General features: G+C 39.7%; 1 protein-coding gene across 1 annotated transcript in view; it reads right to left on the bottom strand.

The window, feature by feature from the left end:
* Positions 1-4,920: 4,920 nt before the first annotated feature.
* CSNK1G3 (casein kinase 1 gamma 3) overlaps positions 4,921-17,308 on the bottom strand; it is a 148,825-nt gene continuing 136,437 nt past the window's right edge. Inside the window, 5 exon segments of the mRNA XM_090038465.1 lie at positions 4,921-7,055; positions 7,058-7,149; positions 7,152-7,255; positions 7,257-7,309; positions 7,312-7,368. Coding sequence (XP_089894591.1) covers positions 6,996-7,055; positions 7,058-7,149; positions 7,152-7,255; positions 7,257-7,309; positions 7,312-7,368 — 366 coding nt within the window. The 3' untranslated portion in view covers positions 4,921-6,995.

Below are 17,308 nucleotides of genomic sequence, written 5' to 3'. Positions count from 1 at the left end.
TGTAATCAAGGCATTTGAGAGGAAAAGAAAGTACGTGTGCCTCTTATTCACTCAGTACAGCACCCCCTACAGGTAGTGCTATAGCCAGAAGTCTCTAATGAAGTGCAAGAGATGTATGAACACCCAATGTGAGGATATGGGCAGGAGTGTAGAAAGTTCCTTTCCTGAGCCATTGTGGACTATTGGTAAAAGCTGCTCATGACTCCCTTCCACAGGCCAGGAAGGGCATGGATCAGATTCACATCTTGAATTGACTCTTATCAGAATGGGACAGTGTCAATGTTTGGGGTCAATGATTCAACAGATTCTTGATTCCTTGGGGAAAGGTGCTGCTGTCCTTCAGTAAAAATGGTGTTTTAGTAGAGTTATTAATCTTTATGGGGGTTTTTTTTGTTTGTTTTTTAGAGGGTCTCTGGTTTTTGGCTGTTTGAGAAGAGCTCCAACAACTGATTTAAGGTAGCAATTTATCTAAGATGGTAAAACACGTCCCTGAAGAAATGAATTCTACCTCTGGATCTTCTCTGTGCATTGCTTTTTTACACAAGGCCATGAGGGAGAAGACTCATTAGAGCAACTGCTATAGGAATAACCAAGCAGCCAAGACAAGAACTGCAAGCCCAAGATCAGGCAGTCTTGGGATGGAGCGGTAGCAGGTCAACTCCAAACAGGAAAGACTAACATCTCGGGGGCTGATGAGTCACCAGATGCAGGTGATAATCAAAGGGGCTAGGGTAAGGGCATGCACAGGAGTGTAAGGGGCCACCAGGGAGGAGAGTGCTTTGAAAAGAACAGTAACTGGAAGAAGCTTTGCCAGGAGCCAAACCCCTTAGAGAGAGAGTAACTGCCAGGGAACTCAGGCAATAAAGACAACCCTTGGGAGCAGGGTAAGAGAACTGGGTTGGGTAGTGTCCAAGGGAGATTCATTCACTCCAAGCAAGAAATATTTTGCTTGTGTTAACATGACAGCTCGCTTTCTCTGTTCATGCACCTGCTCAAGTGGGGCTGCCTCTGTTTAAGTGGTGGGGTTGCCTCTGTTTAAGTGACCATGCACTACTTTTTTGTTTTAGCATTAGCTTCCCCAGTACAGGGCGTGTTAAGGTGAGCCTGCTGCTCTGTTCTGTTCTATAACCAGTGGGTTGGTTGGGACTAGAGGGGAAGAGGAGGAGGTCCCACAGTTGTCCAGAGCAGAGCATAACCAGAGCCCAGAGCAGGGCAGAGATGGAGCCCAAAAGAGGACAGAGACTAGGCACTAGGCAAAAAGGTTCTCCAAGGGTCCTGGAGTCTCCCAACACTTATTCCTCCAAAACATAACATCAGAGGTGTGGCCAGACAGGAGAAGCCCCAGGACCAGGTAAACAGGACTTTGATGAATGGAGGTGCTACTACAGTTTTTGCCCTCATCATGCCACAGGACAGTAACCTCATTTTCTGAATACCCATCTTGAGATCCTAAGGTTACACACACAACACTAAGCAACTGAAGCCACTGGGAACTAGGGCTGTGCAAAGCTTTGGTAGCCAATTCAATTCAGAGGAGATTCAGCCCGACTCGGCGGTAGAATCTGTGAATCCAAATTGAATTGGGAAACCTGTTAAAAGGTCCGAATCAAATCAGAAGCCTCTGAATCGATTTGGAGATTTGGAAGGCTTGCAGCAAACAGAAACTGAGGGAAGGGGATGAGGTGATTTTCCATCTGTGAAAAAGGCTGAGAGGGGAGGAAAGACTGCTGTGGTACTGACTTCTGTAGCTGGCCAGTGACTGTGATCTCCCCCCCACCCCCACACACACAGTGATATGAGTTTTGCTTTCAACAGTTTGAAGTGCATTTTCACAGACACCCCTGCACCTCTCCCCTTGAAACTTGGCAGGCATCATGCCTTCAAAAAAACCACCATCCCTGCTGTTTTGATCTGAATCTGCAAAAAAATAAGTTATAATTATTTTACTGATTCCCCATTATAGTCTATGGCCAAATTTCCATATTGAATTGGGACAGTAATTCGAATCACCAAATCGAATCACTGTCCGTCTGGATTGGCGAAATATGAAGCAAATACTTGCTGCTTCGCACAGGCCTACTGGGAACTATATAGACACAAAATGCTGAATTCTCTTCAAGGTGCATCAAATTAAACATCAGAAGAAGTTAGTGGAGACTTGACATAAACCCCTCTGTAATTCAACTCCCTTTATACAAGTTGGGTTTAGTAACACCATCTCATTATGGTGTTGTGAAAACAAAACACCAGTAAGTTTGGAGCGTTCAGAAATTGCGGCACTAGGCATAATAAAACATGAGACATTGGAAGTTACATAGTCAGAGCAGGGTCTGAATCATTTACAATAAAAAAAACCAAACACATGGGCTACATGTTAAATGAGGAGAAAAATGCCGAATATTGGTTCATTAATCCTGTTCACTGAAGTCAGCAAGAGTCCTGAGTAAAAAAAAAAAAAAAGGAGACAGAACTAATGACTAGCATAATACTTTTACTCAATTGTAAATGAAACCTTAATTCTGACATTTCTTAAGCTTGGAATACCTGACCTTGTAACCTTATAGTTTAACATAGTTCTTTCTATGAAACTTCCCGAGTTTAAAAGCAAATTGAAATTCTGTCAGATGGAACCATATTGATCCCTGTATCAGTCTGCCACCAGGATTAAATCTTTAGAAATTTCTGCTGTAATATTACCACCTAAACTAGTTAGCTGATGGGACGCAATTTGGAACAAATAACTGGAAGGAAAAAAAAAAAAAGATTTGCCTGCAGATTTATAGTTTATTTGCTAAATGGCAGAGAAATACTAGGATTTGGGAGTCTTGTTCAGCTCCAGGTTCTGGAGTGCATTTCAGTGGTTACAGACCATTCTGTTTTGCCTTTCCCTCAGTAACTTGGGTCACCCATAACTGTATTATGTGCAAATCTCACAACCCTTATGTTAATCCTTGCAATTCATTGTATGGCCGTGTGTAGATGAAACTAGGGGCGTGCGTGCATGACACTTTAAAGAGGGCTAAATGCTTTTTGCACCACTTTAATTGTGTCGGTTTTTGCACGCCTCAGTGGTGTATCATGCATTAATTCCAGCCGCTGTAGGAAATTCGGTGGTGTAATGTGTCTAAAATGACTTGGGATGCAGCAAACTAGAACTCCAAGGAGTTTTAGTTTGCTGTGCCTACAGCTGTGAAGCACCGGGCTCCATGCAGCTCTACAGAAAGTCCTGCAGGCAGTCTGGCAGCAGCCCAGGAAGACTGACTCTGCCCAAGAAAAGCTGCAAGCCTGATTTCCACTCCCCCCAAGCCTGCCTACCTGAGCTGCCCTACGGGGGCCTGGTGCTTCCCTCTGTGGCTGTGGTCCCCCTTGGGATCACCCGAGCTGGGTGCCTGTGGATGGGTGTCACTTGTGGTGGGCCTACCGCCGTGGGAAGCACCAGCTCCCCACCCCCAGACCAGGGACTGCTCCGTCTGCCAGCAGCTTGCCCTCCCCTCCCTGCCACCAGAGAGGCAGTTAAGTCAGTGGGTGTATGCATGACACGGGAGTTTAAATCAGCCCTAAACTGAAGCGGTGTTTTTAAAAATCCACTGCTTCAATTTAGGGCCTGCTTTTCTTCTACACATGCCCTATCCTTGCAATCCTACCCTCATTTTACAGATCAAGAATTTAGGAATGAAGATGCTAAGTAACTTGCCCAAGGTTACCAGGAAATCTGTGGTAGAGCAGACAGAATTAAACAGGTCTCCTATATCTTAGACTAGTCCTCTTAACCACTTACCTAAACCCTCTCCCTTCCTCTTCCTCAATGCCTGGATTCAAAAGCAGGAGCATTCAAACATAGAAAGTGTCTCCTTCCTTTTTTTTTCCCCCAGTGCCCAGCCCGAAACAGTAATCAGCAGCAAAAATACTTTTTTGCTCAACTGTTCTATAGAACTGAATACTGCTTGCTGCAAATGGAAACATCAGAAAACAATGCTGCCAGCAACCTACTTTGTGTATGTATAAATAATGAAATTCAGAGCCCTGTAACATGGCTTAATCTGGGCTGATTTTTAAGACTTATGCCCCTGCCAAAGGATGACCCACATACTAACTTTCAGGACCCTGCTCAGAAAAATTGAGCATTAAAGCTTTCCAAAGAAGTGGTTGCAAGACTGGTTGTTGCTTAATGTGGGCAAACCAACATACCTCATTCTAAAAACTGAACACTAAGCTGAAATACTTAAAACAAACAATGCCCCCCACCCCCCAAAAAAGCCTGCCCAACCCAGACACCCACCATAGAAAAACTCAGCCCAAACAGCTGAAGTCTGGCAAAGTTACAAATAAAACAATTCTATGCAGGAAAGTGTTTGGCGTTCTTTACCAGACACTTTGCTACTGACTCTATAATACTGCTCTTAAATGGACATGTAGCAAATGTCCTACTGCAAACAGGAACAGTATAATCCAAAGAGCAAGTACTATATTCATTGAATGAATTCTAATTAGGCTTATATACACCTTTGATATTTTGCCAGCATCTGCACTGTAAAATGAAAGTGGCTCGAGCTTGGAGTACCTGGACTAGCATAATCAGCATAAAGAATATTGGCAGGAGCCAGGAGTTTAGTTCTTGCTAGCAGTCAAAGTACAAGACCTCCAGGAGCTCTGGGACCATACTTTGGGGGCTATCTTGTTCTTCTGTGTTCTTCAATGCCATCATGCTCACTGTTTCTACTATAGCCTGCTACCACAGGCTACAAATCGCACCTTTATTTTGCCATGCAGATGTACAGTAAAAGCAAAAGTAATCTGTCTTTTTCAGTGACTCTTCCTTAAGAACAGTGTCTGGCAATCTAAGTAAACTGCCTGGCAGTTCTCAAACTACTGGCTTCTACTTTTTCATCCAAAACTTTAGGAAAGGGGAAAAAAGGCAAATTAAAAAAACTACTTTTATTTTTTTTTCTTCTTCAGTTACACACTTTTAAACAGGGATGTATTTCATTATTCTGACATTCAGGCAATGTTGACTTCATTAGTTTAGACAGGGAAAAAATAAATCTTTGTTGGCTTAACCTGAACATACCTGCATTACTTTTTATTGACCAGTTATGTTGTCAGAAGAAAATCCTCCTCAGCATCAAAATGGAGCACTTAAAAATACTGCAAGAAAGCAAATGTCTACATACTGGTCTTTGCAGCAAATAAAGAGATTTTATAACTTTTAAAATATTTAAGTCCATAATTGGATTAATATACACACCTTGTTATGTGTAACGAGTTCAGATCATATAAACACTGTACAGGCCAAAACCCCTTGATAATTATCGTAAACAGGTGCATAAGAAATACAGATACTGCACGTATATACAAACATTATGGAGCAACTAATTTGGTCAAATAATGCAAAGAATGGATTTCACATTAGAATGGTCAAGTTAACCTTCTACTTTTTCAGCTCCAATCAAAATAAAAAAAATATATAACTCTGAGATTAAGACAGTCATTAATACAAACAGGTAGAGTAGAAACTCTTGACCAAATTACAGTATGTGTTTTTGTAGGCCGAGTTCAGGTTTTAAAAACAAAAATTTAACAAAATCATTAACAGCAACAGTGACAAAACAAAGAACAGAGTACACGTGTGTGTTCATACGAGCACATAATCCATCAAAATAATACACTGCACTTTTGCCTGTTAAGAAAAAATAAATTACAAAATACAATTAAAATCCCTGTAAATGCAATAATGAACTCAAACGTGTGCATTTATCTATTTTAATACACATTTTGAATGCTACTATAAAACAGATTAAAAATAAATAACTTTGCCAAGAGGCATGTCTTGATAGAAAAAAAATTACTACAAGTTTAATTACTTGTAATTAATTAATTACTAAAAGTTAGGAGGATTTAAAAAACTATGATAATTAATCTGAGGTTTGGTCAACAAATCTGTCTTGTCACTTCCTTCCTTTTATTCCATCTCTCCAAGCTACTGGCAGCTAAATATGACAAAAGCACACCTCTGTCATTGTGGCTTTAAATGAAGCAGACTTGGAAAAAAAATGGAATGGGCTGCCTTTTCTATAGAACAGCTGGTTTGTTCAGATTGCAGGCACTTCAAAAAGATTGTGGTGGGGGTGGGGGAAGGAGGGGAAGTACTTGACCCATCCTTTCCATAATATCTTACAACAGTTGCAATATTATACTGAAAGGTAAGAAAGTTCCATAAATCCACAGCAGTTTTGCATACTACAGGCTAGTATGCAGAGAAGACAGTACAAGTCTGATCCCCTTCCATTGTTTGATTTTAAAATCAAAGAGTAAAATATTCTACGAATCAGATCTTTCACCATTACATGGCACATCCCAATTTTCAGTTTAGAGGATGTTGTTGTTATTCAGCAGCCAACTTAATGGGAACCCTAGGCTTTAATTCCTATCCCACTTTAACCAAATTCACGTTTAGTTTTTAGTGTATTTTATAAGTCAGTATCTTTTGCCTTTAGACGGTACCGTCTAATAAAACCAGAAGCACAGCTTACATCATACAAACATTTGTATTTTTGTACAAGCACTGTTGCCATTTCCACTATACTGCAACTCCATTAGAGGCACAACAAAAACAGATTTTCAGACCCAGAGTCTACTGGTGATATTATAATAATTTAGACCAGTGTTATCAGTTGAATCCATCTAGCTTCTTCTTCCATATCTCTGTGCAGTAAATATACTATCATATCATGGAGAGGATTTAATACTAATACAATACATTTTGTGACTGCAGTACCATCAGTAATACTGAATAAAAAACCCCAAAACAAAACAATGCAGATGTCACAGACAAAATAAAATATCTTAAGATAAGACTTTTTATTATTTTTAAATGCTTGGGCAACTATATTTTTCTTCTGTATCATCCACTTGAATAAAAGATTCTTTCAACATGCTGTTACAGAATTCATTAAATACCAGATTTAAGAGACATCTAGTCTTCACTTAAGACACTGCTAATGCCTTCTAGCACAGGAAAAATGCTTTTGAAGTTTAGTTTTGCTGAAAATAGAGCAGTGTTCATTTGTACCATTTCATTGGTCCATTTATTGATGGTCAAAGAAGCACTTGTGTTTGACAAAACTTTAAAGCTTCCAGAAGAGATGAATTAAAGAAAATATGAACGTAGGACAACCAAACCAAAGCATGGAGGCATGACATTTTTAAGAGGGAGTCCTTGAAAAACATGTGGTCACTACAGAGGCGATTCTGTTTAATCACAAGACAGCAGATGAACAAGTAAGTAATTCCCCATGTTCTGCCTGCTTCCAGAGTCATTTGTGGCGTTGAATAGTTTTCCTTTTCCTTCTCTTGAAAAAACAGCAGCACCTGCAAATATGACAGGAAACATATTTAACAAAAATGAATCCACAAAAAAAATGGTTATATTAAGACCAAAAAGTTCTAAACTATTGCAAGATGGATATTAATTTCTATTGTGAATGACTGACACGTGAAGCTAAAACTGAAGTAGACTTACTGCTAACACATTTCACTCTTTTGGGGGCAGTCAAATAAGTTGTATAATAAAGGAAACCATTTTTAAAAAATAACTACTACAATTTGATGCCAAGGAACAATAGGTATAAAAGTAAAAAAAGAAAAATGGAGCAAGGGGGAAAGAATAATGGAGCATTACATGGAGAATTAAAGATGTATTTTCAAAACAGTGTCTTGTTCTCCTGTGTACTTCTTTTATTAGATGCTAGCATGTCAGACATGAATTTAAACGTATTTTAAGTACTCACAAACTGAACACCAATTCTCTTGTAGTGTTAATACTACCCAGTGTTATTTTAGAGGCACTTACCACATAGAGAAAGGGTCCTAGTTTTTTTTAAATCTCAAAACAATATTTAACAATAATTTTAAACTTCATGTTCTGATTTACTGCTGTAATAAAAACTCAAGGAAGCTATAATCAGACTTCAAAAGATGATTGGTACCACATAATAGCATTCTCATCTCTGCTGTATTATAAATATGAACATAAAAGTCCAAATTGACAATAATAATTTGTCATTTTCATTCAGTGGACTGTCTGGGAACTATATAATAGCAAACAAGAGACAGAAAGGTAAAGAAATATAAATAAAAGAAAAATGTGAAGAAATAAATGCTAGGAAAAGGGGAAAAAGAAAATGCAAAAAGAAAAAAGGATTTATTGAAAAATAAAGTCAAACACTAAAAAATAAAAATACTAGGTGGAGGAGGAAAAGGGGGAGATAGAGACTGTGAAGCAAACACAATTGTACTTTTTTCCTGTTACATTAGTCTGAACAAATTTAAGCCTCTCTCAAATTCTGAGTTAAACCCTATTTTGACTTCCTGGTCATATGCTTTCATGTTAAAATATACAATGTGGGAAATGTCCACAATATTTATTACACATCTAAGAAGTGAATATGTGATTTATTTTAGGATCCTTTGCTCCAGAAAACCTGGATAGACTGCCACTCTTTCTATTTCCTCCTCCCAGAGTGCAAGTGGCAGATTCTAAAACCCTACAGATACAAGATTGGTGCAATTTCAATAAATCAGTTACACTCCAAAGAAATTCTGCCTCCTCATCTCAGAAGACAGGGACAGAGGATGTGGATTTGGAAAAGAAGCATTTACTTTCTAGTAACTAGAGTTTGGGAAGTGCTATCCTTGTGCACTTCAAGGAACAGACAATTCAAGCAGTTGAGCCTGCCCGCCCCCAGCAGCCCAGATATAGCACACATCTGCTCTGCCTCTCTCTCTGCTCTATGGCACAAGTGTAAAGAGAGTTCTTGTTTCCTGTACCAGAGTATTAAGAACTCAGAGAAAAAAAGGTAAGGAAAATGTACAGACATCTTAAATGGCACTTATAGGTAACATTTCAAGGACTCTTTTGGGCAGATACCATCTTGGAGCCAAAACTTTCTTTGGTGTCAACGATAGGAATAGTCTCATCAAAAAAGATTTCCACATACTTTGAAGGCTTTCCACACAGCCAAATCTTGCAATCCAGAGACTGAGGCCAGCCCCCAAGATTTACTCAGGCATTTGGCTCTGTAGTCCTTCCAAGACCAGGAAGTGAATGAAATATTTTAAAAGGGTACATTTCTCAAAGATACAAGACTTCCCCTAAACAATAATGCCACTTAACATACTGTCCAGGACAGACATAGCCCTGTCGCAGGGGGACAAATCTCAAAACTAGGAAACTCGGAAAAAGTCAGGCCAACAGTTGATTTCATGCCCTAACCTTTACATCCTCTGCGTAGAGCACAAGGCTAGGCAGGCTATATATGAACTACTCAAACACTGCTAGTGGTTAAAAAAAAGAAAAGAAAGAAAACCCTATGCAGTGGAAAGCTTGGGCCACACCTGAACTCACAGAGGAATCAGCATATAGACGAGCATGCAGAAGAGGAAAAATAAGGGTCACTGGGTCTACATGGGATGCTTTTAGTGCAGTATGCTAGTTCTACTGTGCATTAACATGGTGGGCAAAACCTGTGTTAATGTGATAACGGACAGTAGAATTAGTCTACTGTGCATAACTGTCACCAAAAAAAGCATGTGCTGGCACTAGTGTGCAGTAGCACCAAGTACAGCGCATTAAGACAGTACCTGCAATTACAGGTGCTTAACTTAATGCACCATAATTACGGTGCATTAATGAACAATGTAGACACACCCTCTGATATTCAAACAGAGATTAATCAAATATACACAATGAGACATGGAGGAAGTGTACTTCCTCAACAATAGTTAAAGGCATACTACAGCTTAGTCGCTAAAGAACTAAGCAGTGGCAAACTACAATTAGTCCGAGAGTTAAGAGACTTTAAATAGGACAACATTGAATTTAATGGTGGTGAGAAAATACAGTTAAAAATCCAGAGGGTAATCTACAAAGTTTAAACACTTCTTTTCAAGATATAGCTACAGGTTTCCTTTGATTTATGTGGGTTCTGTATATACTAATCCACTCTTATGCAATGAGCATTTTTAGACCCCTAATTTGTTATATGCAAGATAAATTTGCTCTTATGTGATGGGCATAGGTGCCCCTCCTCCCCCAAGCCAGTGAGTCTGGGGAGAACAAGGGCCATGGGGCCGGGGTCCCACTCACCTCAACCCCTGCTGCAGCAGCCCAGGGAGCGGCTGGTGCCAGCTGCGTGCAGCTGCTGGGCTGCACAGTGCTCTTCAAACTAACATGGTTAACTACCTCTCTCTAATTTTTAAGTTACAGCTAGCAACTTTACTGTTTTGACATTACACTCACTAGTAAGTTATGACCATTGCCGCTTAAATTAGGTTCTGAATGAACAGATCTATAGAGACTGGCTCACTGCCAGTCTTTCCCACATGGAAGCGCTTTGCACTATTTAATTTCCCATTACTTATGATAAAACTTGATGCATGCCATGAAAACCCAAAATATTATTAAAATAGGGAAATTCTTAAATATCATAGGTTCTGGTGGCAGATCACACGGGTGGGTTTTTATGTCGTTTTCCAAGTAAGCTCTTGGAAAGATCTGGCATTGGTTCTCTTAATTAGTTTTATTATATAAAACATTTCTGCAAAATTAACTGTACACTATGAGAAAGCTTGGGAGAACAGAGTAGGAGGAGAACAGTAAGGAGACAGAACTGATGTTAATATTGAAGTGATCACCTACAATTCCCTCCTGTGTGTTAATTCTATACTACAGCACCCTTGATATAAATGAGGTATGTCCTGGGAAAGTAACCTGAGCTACTAAATAAGTTTACATCTAATGATTCCTCACTTTTTTTTAAAAAAACCCCATCTTCTATGACTCTGTGATTCAACTAGATCTGGGTCTCTCCAATTTCCTGCCTTCTCCACCTTTTCTGTGACTTACATGTGCTGCATACAGTTTCCCCATTTTCTTTTCCACTCATCTAGTCCTGGCATTTCATGGATATTGTATAGTTATCAAAGCAAAGGGTACTGAAGTGGTAGAAAAAATCCTATCCTTAACCACTGTAAGGCAATGTCTCCTTGCTGCAGGTAGTTTGTGGACTTGGCAGTCTTACTATTAACGACTTCTTCCATTAACTGTGATGAAAGACTACTCAAAAAGGTATCCTAGTTAAAAGGATTTGATTGTATGAAACTGAAATAGTAACGCTATTTGATACGGGGAAATAAATTATATGTTTAAAAAGTTACATTAAAGGAATTTTAAAATTCCTTCCAAAAGGTGCAATAAATCTTTAAAATGAAGATCTGATACTAAAAATAAATATTTAAATCTGTAAGTCCTGGAACCCTTAAAATGTTTCATATTTTAACAAATATATCATTTAAATATACCTGCATTTCATAAAAGAAATGTTAACAATCTATTTTAAAATAATTTTCTGATATAAGAGCTTTAGTGACATTTTTAAATTTGGGTTAAAACTATACCAGTTTATAAACCTACAAAGAAAATAGCTACACAAACGCTGACATGTTCTTAAATGTAATCTCACTAGAGGGCCTCGTTAGAATATATACTAACTATGAGTTAAACATTAAGCTTAAGGCTGTACTAAAGGCACTTAAAATGTGAGCATCTGCACATTAAAGCTCACTAACTTGTGTTAAGTGCCTTCTGAGCATCTTAAAGTTACACCACTTGCGTATGGATAACTTTGGTCTGTTCCACAGAAATAAAATTAGCAATTTGCAGCCTTTCACACATTCTAGGATACACTGCTCCCAGTGCCCTTCCCCACCATGCCCTACCCATAGCAGGGACAGAACCCAGGTGTCCTGGCATCTCCCCACATCCCCACTCACCAGTCCTCTAGTAACAAGTCAGACAAGAAATGGTAGTTTGGTGTGGTAACTCCACCCTAGCTTGGGTTTTCCTTAATTATTTTATGCAACATAACATACTTGCTTGTTTTCCAATCTAAAATATTTGTGGATGTAATTTTTATTTATCTGTAGCATAAACAGGGAATTATTTTTTTTCCTAATGGAAAGGAACAGCTTTGTCTCCATTCTATGCAAGCTAAATCAAATTTCACCACTTAAGCCTGCAACCTGTGGTATGTTAAACAGTGAGAGAGTCTCCTCCTTCCCACATCAGGACTGTTATTACATTTGTTTTTCTATTCAACAGTTCTAAAACATGCTGCCCTTTGCCTTGGACAGCTTCTTACCACCTATATGGCAAGCAATTTCACACCTTCAGGCTGCTTTTACGATGCTGAAATATTACACACACTTCTCAAAACTCAGTTCCTTTGCTTTTATCTGACCTCAATAACTTCCGATCAGGTACCTCATCACCACTTTCTTCCCCAAGACAGAACAATATTTCAAAAGAAACCAAGATGACAGATAAAAATCTGTCCCAAGACATTCATCCTTTGTTTTCACCTGATTTCTGACCTCTCTAATCTCATTCCTGTGTTGATGTTTTACTTGCTACATCTAAATTACTTTATGTCCATGTTACCCTACTATCCCCAACTGGGGTTGTTGCTCCACTATGTTAGGTACTGCACAAGCATATGTAGAAACAGTTCTTAAAATCTAAAAAATATTATTAGAGCTAACTGAAAATCAGAATGTCTATTATGTGGAAAGTTTTCATTTGTTCTGAGCTAGTTTAAAAAAAACAAAACAGTCAAATTGTCAGTATTTCTCATACAGCAAATTGTTATCAAAACTTCCATTTAAGAAAGTGGAAACATTTTAATTTAAATGGAACAGTGACATTCCAGAACCAAGCAAAACTCATTTTTGAGTTAAAGCAACTTTGTGTCCTCTTGAACTGCTTCACTGGAATTGTAGTTCAAAGATTCGGTGCTCTTACTTTTCCTTTAGGTTAGATTTCCTGACTGAACTATGTTTTCTATAATATATCCTCCAGGTTCAGCCAGATGGTAGACTGCTCTGCATTCTGGGAGATGTAATCAGAGGGTCCAACCTACAGTAGTGAATAGGGGCATAAGACACTGGAAAGATACCTCCAAGTCACTACGGCAGCTCAGGCAGATGCAGTTCAAAGTCACTATGGCAGCTCAGGCAGATGCAGTTCAAAGCCTAAACTGAAATAAAATGAAGTGATCTGGTATCGTTTAAACTAGTAATTCTCAACTGGGGAGCCAAGGCACACTGGGGTGCCACAAAATCCTTTGAAGCAGGGAGTGAAAGGAAATAAGTGAGTTGTGATGAGATAAGCAGATAAAGGCAGGCTCTGGCTTCAGGTATGAGGAAATAAATACGTAAAGGGAACACATGTAAAGCCTAGCTGCTTCCCCATCCCCACTGCCTGCCCCCTTTGCAAGGAGGTAAGCCCTGTAATAAATACATTTAAAAAATGGGGTAGTACTCTATTCACAAGCTATGGATGGGTGCCTTGAATCCAAAAAAGGTTGAGAACTACTGTTTTAAACCAATGGGTTTCATAGAACCTGATCCAAATATTTTTGGGAAAACTGACATCTTCCCCAAACTAAAGATTCCAAACTGGCAGAATCACATTTTCCATCAAAAAGGAGACAAGAACTGACTGTAGAGCTATGAAACATCCTAACAGACCTATAGGTCAGTATAAAAATTAAAATGACCACTTTTCTAATAGAAAAAAACATGAATTTAGAATAGAACAAATCATGTTTTTAATTTATGCTATATGTAAACACAAATATACAGCTTTTACAGGTATATAACCATGACAACACGAGTATGTTTTGTGAGAACGAGGTGATTCTAACTGGAATCCTCTATGTATTTGGTTTACATATATATTTATCCATCTAAATACAGATACAGATATGTAAATACACAGAGTAAGCACAGTAAAAATACCCTCAGTGTTGGCTGTTATGGAGTAACCCCCATTGCCAGTGATAGGATGTTTACTGGGAAACTTAAGCTTCTTGATATACACAGTCAACACTGAAACAGAAGTGGGAGATCTATATCTGGCTAAACTATGCTTGTGTCTATAGTTAAATCACTAGCAGCTGTGATAACAAATCTTGCAAACACTGTTACAAAAGGTCACCAATTCTTACTGCCACAGAAATTAATGTTTATTTTTATGCAGAAGATGATGCTGGTTTATACTTATGCCATTTGGAAAAAAAGGGAAAAGCAAAAAAAAGACTTGACGGCAGCTATAAAACTCAGAATGGACAAATGGAATATATTTTCTTTATAACTGATTCCTACAAGCCCCATCATGCTATAGATATGAAAACCTGAGCTTCAACCTTACATATCTGTATCAATTAAGTGAATTAACCTCACAGCACCTTATGAGATACAAACTTTATTTTTGTGCTTGATCAAGATTCCCTGCAATATATGGTTAAATGAAACAAAATAAAAAAAACCCCAATCAAGAGCACTTTAACATATTCAGAATAATAAGGTATGCTACTACTACATCCCTGTTTGCAGCAACTATTTAGGCCTTAAATCACTAACAAAATTTAAAAATAATTCTAAAGGAACACTGAACCAGAAAATTGCAGGTTAGATTTCTTCCACAGGCAATAAAGTAATTCTTTGGGAAAGTAGGATTCTGACATTTCACAACAGGAATAAGCTACACAAAGGGAGCTTAAGATTTATTAGTTTAACATATAGGATGCAAAAGCCACAAATCAACCCCAAAACTCTAAGACAGACATGGCAGTAATTATTTTGTTCAGAAATGCTGAACAAAGATAAATCCTATATAAACTGAAAGAAGCAACTACTGCTTTTCAATACTTCTCAGCACTGTTTGGGCTTTACTTTCATGGATTTAAGTATTTTTCTACATTAGAAAATTTTACACTTTGGTGTTTTTCAGAAATGACTCCCCCAGCCTGACAACCTCTTTAGGATAAAAATCAAGCCAAATATAAAAAACATCCAGCACACTAAATTAGAGAGACCAATGCTATTTTGTAATATAGTTAAAACAATTTAAGTATCTGATCTGACTACAACTTCAGGAAAATACTTAATGTCTGTACTTGATCAGAAAGTATTTCTAAAATGAGGTCACTGCAGTGATTAAACCAGACTGAACAGTTGAGAACAATGCTCCCTGGGTACATCTGTCTGTGAAAGAATTAATTTCAACACATACTGCAGCATTTTGAAGAGAGATCTATCTGCCCACCACTGGTATAAGGCAATACATGTTTTTACATGCGATTAAGACTTCAAAAGAAGGCTGCTTCTGGTCTATTGCAATCTCATCATAACACCAAGTGAATTGTTAGCAGGGATCTGGGTTTTCCATTTGCTGTGGAAAAACATGGATTTTCTCCTTCAGAGGAGAAAAAAAGTTAATTTTCTCCTTTAAAGGAAGAAAACACGGGAAACCATAGGTTTCTCTTTGTAGACTGAAAGAGTTCCAGCTTGCAAGGGGCTTCTTGGGGCTGGCAGGAGTGGGAAAAGGGTGATCAGGCACGGGGGTGCCACATGTGTGTGTTTGCACCCATATGCACATGGCAGCCAGGTAGCACAGTACAGAGCAGCTCCCAACAGGTAAATCTATAGGGGAGTATAGAGGAGGTGTGAAGGGGTTGTGCAGGAGGGGTGTAGGCAAGGAATCAGGAAGGTATGTGGGGGCATTTGCCCCCCAGATGTGTGTGCCCACAGTGGGAATGGGGCTGCAGCCTAGCCAGACCAACATAGACAGGAGCCTCCTCCATGGCCCAGCAGGTGGGACCCAGTACAAGAGGACAAAGCAGGGTGGCGAGACACACTGATGCTGTCAGTACCACCTGCCTATTAGACAAGGACCGGGGGGGGGGGTGACAGCTGACACAGAGGTCCTGGTGGTAGTAACACTGAGTCTCCCTGCCCCACTGTGACCTCCCATGCTGGGTCCTGCCTGCTGGGCCATGGAGGTGGCTCCTGCCCATGCCAGTCTGGCCAGGCTGCAGCCCCATTCCCAGAGAGAGATATGCCCGCCATGCCACCCCACCGAAGCAAAGCCTATGGTGAGGGCGCTCCCCCTGCCCTACGCACCCATGCCCTTCCTTAGACACTGGCTGGGGTCTGGGGGCTACAGGCCAAGAATGAGGGGCACCTGTGAGGAGGGAGGGGGGCTGTGGGTCAGGAGTAAGGGGCACTGGCAGGCATGGGAAACTGGGCCAGGAGTAAGGGGCACAGGCATGCTTACGGGGGGGTGGGCTATGGTTTGAGAGCAAGGTGAGCTGCTGGACTCAGGGGGCTGCAGATTGGGAGTGAGGGGCACCAGCAGGACTGAGAGTGGAGGTGGGAGCAAGAGGTGTCTTGGAAGTGAGAGGCACCAGCAAAATCAGGGCTGCTCAGTGCTACAAAGCAGCAGGGGAAGAGAGCTACAGCTGGACCCATGTCCTGATGAGTGAAAGGGCAGGGGGAGCTCTGATTTTCTTTGATAAAACCAAAATCAAATGTCAAAATATATAGGTATTTAAAATTTATTTTAACTATTGAGGCACTGGAGGCTTCCAAATTGCTTTAAAAAGGTAAATATATCAATAAAATATTGTGTTCAACTGATACCTATATATGGTAGGGTTTCATTTTAATTGTGGGAAAATATGGATTTTGGGTGTTTTAATCAGCGAATTTTTGATTTTTAAACAGAGAAAATCAGAATCCCACATTATTCAGGTAAACCTAACACTAAAGAAATACTTCTTACTCTATAGCAACCAACGCTTACAGATTCATCTCTTGCTACAAAAGCAACCTACGTGCCAAAGATCAGAATCTCTAACAGCGGTGGCCACTGGGGACATGCCAGCATCCAGCCAATCTTCTCAAGTCCTGTAGCAGCAGAGGTTACAATGGGTAGGAGGCTGCAACCTGTACTCTGTTCTTTTGTTGATAAGAATCTGCTGGAAGAAGGGCTACTATTCACATGGACAGAGGACATGTTGTAGGATGCTTGTAGATAACTCATGTCAAAGAACTAGTTACTGGATTTTGCTCTTGACTATTAGCAGCCAGGTCCCTCTAAACCAAACTAAAGTTAAGATCATTTTATAAGAAAGTAGATAGCAGGGACTATTATTGAAGGCTGATGTTGAATTGTACATACGGAATCTCTCTTCCATTTCGCTTTGTACGTTAAACTGGGTTGCTATGAAATACTTTCTACAACTGCAGCAGCAGTCATCCAGGCCCTACCTAGACAGATAGGTTCAAAGGGACTGGCTTCTTAGCTTCCTGAGACCACCTGAAGGACTTCAAGATAGAAGAACAGAATACTAGGACTTGGTCTCCTCCCAGGCAAAGAAAGCTGTGGACATGCCTGTCACTGAGACAT

Source organism: Crocodylus siamensis, chromosome 3 (assembly GCF_052110815.1).
Source record: "Crocodylus siamensis isolate JL-2025a chromosome 3, ASM5211081v1, whole genome shotgun sequence".
In the NCBI taxonomy this organism is placed as follows: Eukaryota; Metazoa; Chordata; order Crocodylia; family Crocodylidae; genus Crocodylus; species Crocodylus siamensis.
The sequence above is the reverse complement of the archived record's forward strand: the minus strand, read 5'-3'. Positions and strand labels throughout refer to the sequence as shown.